Source organism: Gossypium hirsutum, chromosome D03 (assembly GCF_007990345.1).
Source record: "Gossypium hirsutum isolate 1008001.06 chromosome D03, Gossypium_hirsutum_v2.1, whole genome shotgun sequence".
Lineage (NCBI taxonomy): Eukaryota > Viridiplantae > Streptophyta > Magnoliopsida > Malvales > Malvaceae > Gossypium > Gossypium hirsutum.
The window spans coordinates 7,076,850-7,082,849 of record NC_053439.1 but is presented as its reverse complement, the minus strand read 5'-3'; the positions used below and the strand labels follow the sequence as shown (position 1 = coordinate 7,082,849).

Sequence of the window (6,000 nt, the reverse complement as noted above, 5' to 3'; positions counted from 1 at the left end):
TTGATATGACAATGTGAAATGACAAAAAGACAACAAATTTTAACTTTTCTTTTGATAATGAAATACAAAAAGCAAAACTTGTTTTTTCTTTTTGAGTTGTAATAATTTAAATTAAAGGAGTTTGAGCTAAAATTTCTTAAAAATGGTTCATTAGGGTAAATTTGTGCAAGTCACTGCTATCGTACATCCGATGCCTCACCTTTTCCAAGACCCCACTCACATCTTAGTTCTTACATCATTAAACACATCTTTTTCATCACGTGCGTAAATATATTTAAATTAATTATCAAATTTTAATACCATTAATCTAAACAATAATATCAATAGTCGGTTCGTTTGTCCCCTTTCACACTTGAAAACGTAATTTCTAGTACACAAATCTCAATTTGCCCACTTGCCAGGTCATTTTTTTTTCCAAAGTACAAAATTCCATTTCTTTTTCTTTAATAAATTATCCACAGACCTTTAGTAAATTTTTAAAAAGCGGCTTTCATTTGAGCCAAACTGTCCTTTGTTCCGAGGAGATTCAGTGTCCGACACACATTCTCGAATCCCCTATATAAGTCTTGTTTTTTTTTTTGTTTTTTTAATTTTTATGTTGAACTGAAAAAGAAAGAACTTGGTTAAGTTTTGTACGATTTGATTTTTGCAAATTACTGCGTAATCATTACAGAGGTGGCGAACCAGAAAGGAAGAGTGGTCGGTGAGAATAGCAGGGGAGCCGGTGACGTAGACCAAGACTATCAAGGATCATTGATGTATCAGTTGATGATGACGAGAGAAGACGGGTCGTCGTCTGCGGCGGTGGCGGAGGCGGTGCCATCGTCGTCATTGATGTTGTCCGATGTTTGTAGGGACAGGGAGATGTCCGTTATGGTTTCAGCTTTGACTCATGTCGTTGCCGGCGATGTGCCTGCTGATGATGAAGAGCTTTCAGGGAATGAATACTTGGATTGGCGGTCTAACAATATCAACCCTTCATTGGGATTTTGTGGGATAAAGAGAGGAAGGGAAGAGGTCGACGGTTGTGCTACCGGTAGTGGTGGTGTCGGACGGATGGCGGTCGAGTCTGTTGCTAATCTTTGTTCGCAATTTGTCCACTTGCCACATGGTGGCTCGTCTTCTGCTGTTGCAGGAGGTAAGCAACATAGTAGAAATTTCAAACTATTATTAATTGTTCTTTTTTAAGCTGAGTCAAAGTTATAGACTTTCCACGTATGCTAAGTTTTTAACCTTTGCCAATTATAGTATATGTTGTATTAAGTTAAGCCATCCCCTGTTTTTTGCAGTGACAGAGGCAAACACCCCAGCGCAATTGGTCCCAACATATGAATACAATAGCAACGAGAACAACAACAGAGAAGAACCAAGGAGGAGATACAGGGGAGTCCGACAGAGACCATGGGGTAAGTGGGCAGCGGAGATAAGAGACCCATTCAAAGCTGCTAGAGTTTGGTTAGGCACATTTGACACCGCTGAGGATGCAGCCAGAGCCTACGATGAAGCAGCCCTTCGTTTCCGAGGCAACAAAGCCAAGCTTAACTTCCCTGAAAATGTCAAGCTCCGATCAGTTCCCCCCAATCAAACAGCAACCCATTTCCCCATTTCCGATTCCCCAAACACCCATTTCTCCATTCCTACATCTACTGAACCAATCGTTCACCACTCCCAGTCTCATTACTCGGTCCCAAATCCTCAAGTTGCCGGCGGATATCTCGATTATTCTCAGCTTTTTTTGGGTTCTTCCACCAGTAGTTTCCCAAGAGAGCAACAACTACAGCAGCTGCGGCAAAATCAACCCATTTATCCATACGATCGAACAGTTTTGTCTTCATCAGTAAGTTCTCGAGCACAATCGTCTTCCTTATCGTCGTCATCGCCTGCTTCGCCGCCGACTTCATATCCTATGGTTTTTCCGCTTCAAGCGTCGGGTTATCAGTTCAACTTGGGTAACAGTAGTGAAGGTGGCGGTATTGGAGATTTTTCGGTGCATTCTTGGTCATCAGATTCCTCTCAGTATACATCAACCACTAAATAAAGTCATATGATTTTTTCCTTTTTGGTCATTGTTTGCCCTAAACAATGTGATTATTGTGTTTTTTTTTCTTACTTCTCCTTTTGAGGGTTCGATATTTTATTTGATCTATATAATTGTTTTCCGAATTAGCAGTTTTTATTTCTAAAATGTTTTATATCAAGAGGACAAATCTGATTATTTATGTTCTATTGAATAGGAATGAGAATAATATTTCGTATAATTTTTCTCTGTATATAAGTATTAAAAACAACACTTTGCATATCATATTAAGAAAACATTTCAATGAAACAAATTAAAAGAAAAAAAAAATCATCACTAAGTCAGACATAAAATTCCATATAAAAAAAATGGTTGAAGCTCTTTATTGGCATTCTCTCCAAAAAATGTATTTTTAGCACATTTCCCTTTATTTCTGGATAAGATACTCTACTTGGAAATTATGTTTTTGTTTTATGTGATTTAAGATACTATAATAATAAAGAAATGAATAAAAGATGTTGGAGTTTAGACAAAATTGATTGGTGGGGAGGCAAGTCAACTCTATCAAAAGGAGTTAGAATGTTTGGAGGGACATTGAAAGGTTCAGAACTTTCTTTTCTATTGTGTCCCCTGCGTCGAACGAAACAGTTGATACAATCATAGTTCTCCAACTATGTAACAGTAGCGTCGTCGTTAAGAAACGTGTTTTTTCTTGAAAGTGAGGCGCGAAAGATAAGGTTTAAAGATTTTAATTAATCATTTATTATTCCGTGCCAATAAAGTATTGAGATGATGATTAACTAACTACTCATATTTCGTATATTTTACTTTGTTTGCATTTTGGTCGAGCTTTGAGGGTATTTTTAATAACGTTGTTAGCCCTAGTTTTTCAAATGTTTTGATATAACAAAGTCAAATTATAAACTTTCACTTAGTTTGATATGTCAAATTAATCTATCTCAAACACTTGATGAGTTTATTCTCAAGCAATTTATGAGTCATTTTAATGCTTTTTGTTGATCTTTAGTTTGCTAGTGTTAATGATAGTTTTTCTTACATTTTACTCCTTTTGAGACCCAATTTGACAAAACTATGCCACTGAAAGTCTAATGTTTGATTTGAGTTTGTTTAGGGAGATGGTTAAGGCCCAACTTTGAGGAAAACATAAACTACTTTGTGTGTCGCGACACTATCCCTTCATTGCCTCAAGGAAGCAAACTTCAATGAAAACCAACTTGGAGCTATCTACTATGGAAGTCGTGACACTAGGTGTGTTGTGTGTGACATCGAGCCTCAATGTCTCAAATTCAAGCCTTCGAGGTCGTGACTCTAAGCCGATGGTTGAAGTGAATGAGCCCAGTGCCATTATCGAGTATGTCGCGACACAGCCTAGTTGGTGTCACGACATCAATAACCCCCAAGCCAAGATTGTGCCTATTGCTAAGGATGTTGCGGCACTAAATCTTGGGTGTCGAGACACTGAAGTCTAATAGGTGTAAATATTACAGGGCCAATTTTGTGTCCACCATCAACTCAAGTCAAATCATTCTCTTCAAGGGCATTTTGTCAACTATTAAGGTTATAGAATTTGTTGTAGTAAAGGCAACTTAATGCAAAAAAAAAAAAGAAGAAGAAGAAGAAGAGAGAAGCTCTTTTATCATCTTTTTGTCATATTTTTTTTCTTATTTCTTTCACCATTTGTAGTTTTTTAAGTTTTCCTTTCTTAGCTTAGTAGTCGGTGGTTGTTAGTTTCTTCTTCATTTTTGTTGTACCTTTTGTTTTCTTGTAAGTATATACAAAACTTTCTTTTGTTATTTAAAGTTCTCTTTAAAGCATTCAATAGATTTTATTCTTGTTAGCTTTCAAAAGTATAAAAATATCATCTTTGGTTGTGGTTTCATCATCTTTCTTGTTGCCATCCTCTTCAACAAAGACTCCTTCAAGAGTCACTAAGAAACTCTAAATCTTGTCCATTTATGGTAAAGCATTCAATAGATTTTATTCTTGTTAGCTTTCAAAAGTATAAAAATATCATCTTTGGTTGTGGTTTCATCATCTTTCTTGTTGCCATCCTCTTCAACAGAGACTCCTTCAAGAGTCACTAAGAAACTCTAAATCTTGTCCATTTATGGTTATTTGATGAATCATCTAAGTATGAAATTGGCTGGTATTTGTACGTTAATGATGAGTAGGCATTGAGCCTTATGGTGGTTGGTTGATTGAAATGTGGCATAGTTAGTTTCTAGGCCAGACACTAAATTGTAATAATTGGACTAAATTGATTAGGCTTCAAAACCTAGAATTGACGCCTCTAGGTTAACATTTAAATAGGTGAGAACGAGACGAGATCCTATTGCGAACCAATTTTATTGATCCAATTTAGTTTAATGAGGTCGAGAGATAAACTAGACTAATTCGTCTAATTAGGTAAAATGGTGACGGAAAGGTAAAATTGGACCAATTAGGAGTTTGAGCAATTTAGATCCCTAATCCATGAATTAACTAGCAACATGGATATCAATTGACCACTTTATCTCATTGAATTGATATTTGTTTACTTTTTACTGTTATTTAATTTAGTTCTCCTAGGTGTAATTTAGTGTAATTAACCTTAAATGATGACTTGTCGTAAATTGCATGCGTTATCATTGTTATTCACCTTATTTCTCGACCTCTCTTGGGTTTGATCCTTGGAATGCTCTAAGTGTTCAATTGTAACACTTAAAAATATTACAATTGACCCGTCACACTTGCAGCTAAGCCGCTTTAGTTCCTGAGATTTTGTGTCAATTCTCTGCTTTGTGTTCGTACGCCGTGGCGTGATCATAGTCAAATTTGCAATTAATTGATATAAGCTCATAAAATTATTTTCGAAGTATTCGTAAACTTGAAATTATAAAATGCCTTTGAAAAATCTCAATTTAGAACCATTTTTACCAAATTAGTATACTTCTAACGATACAAGTTCACATTTTGGATTGATAGAAGCAAGTCAGAGAGCACCCCAGAATTTCCTTTAGACTTCCACCGATATTTGGGGTGTAATACCCAAAAAAAATTACTACAGTAAGAAAGTAAGATAATTCCTGATATAGTAAAATAAGAAAATAAAGTGATAAAAAGGGTAATTTTGAGTTATGTCAACATTGAGAAGTATATTATGACAAATTAATTAAAGAAAGGATTAAATCGCAAAAGTGAGAAAAGTTTTGTGGCCCAAGAGTAAATACTCAAAATTTAAAGGGGTTAAAGTGTAAATATGAAAAATTTGAATGACCAATACTGTAAATATTTTAAGGGTAGAATAATCTAGAAACCAAGGAAAATGGATGAATTAGGATCAAATTGAAAAGGTGAAGAATTTTGAGAGACTAAATCGTAATTTTACCAAATTAAGTGATGACTCAAGGATGGAGTTTTAAAAGAACATAAAAGGCAAAATGGTCAATTAGAAGAGAGAGAAATCTAGAAGGCAATGATGATGTTGGTGATATTTTAGATTAATTAATTAAATAAATATTAGTTTATTAATATTTTAATTTGATTTTTAAATGATATTTTATTATTTTATTATTAATTTATTTAGTATATATATTTGTGGAAAGAAATATGAAAAGCAACCAACTCATCATCTTCCATGCATCCAATGTGAGGAGAAGAGAGAAAGAAGGAAAGTTTTGCTTTCTTTACAATTTGGTCATTCCTCCAAAAACTTACCATTTTCACCTAGAAATCAAAAGAATTTCCATATCCATCAAGAGAGAAAGATAACAAGGAGACTATGGGGAGCTAGAATATCAAGTTGGATTCAAGAAATTGAAGCTGGAGGAGAGAGAAAATCAAGTTAAAGATTGAAATCAATAAGACAAGGTAAGAACATTGAGATTTCAATATATTTTTAAGTTTGATATTATTGAAATAGCATGGAAAAGATGTTATAGTAGAGTTTTCTTATATAAAGTCTTATGTTCTTGATATATTAG

The 6,000-nt window shown here is 34.7% G+C and overlaps 1 protein-coding gene across 1 annotated transcript; it reads left to right on the top strand.

Annotated features, from left to right (window-relative positions):
- Positions 1-491: 491 nt before the first annotated feature.
- LOC107950595 (ethylene-responsive transcription factor ABR1) lies at positions 492-2,270 on the top strand. The gene is made up of 2 exons (XM_016885473.2): positions 492-1,138; positions 1,290-2,270. Exons 1-2 carry the CDS (start codon positions 757-759, stop codon positions 2,036-2,038), a joined length of 1,131 nt encoding a protein of 376 aa, XP_016740962.1. The 5' UTR covers positions 492-756; the 3' UTR covers positions 2,039-2,270.
- The last annotated feature ends 3,730 nt before the right edge of the window (positions 2,271-6,000 follow it).

Coding starts and splice junctions, on each gene's coding strand:
- LOC107950595 (XM_016885473.2), top strand. CDS start 757: ATGTATCAGTTGATGATGACGAGAGAAGACGGGTCGTCGTCTGCGGCG. Junction 1,139..1,289: donor GTCTTCTGCTGTTGCAGGAG/GTAAGCAACATA, acceptor TGTTTTTTGCAG/TGACAGAGGCAAACACCCCA.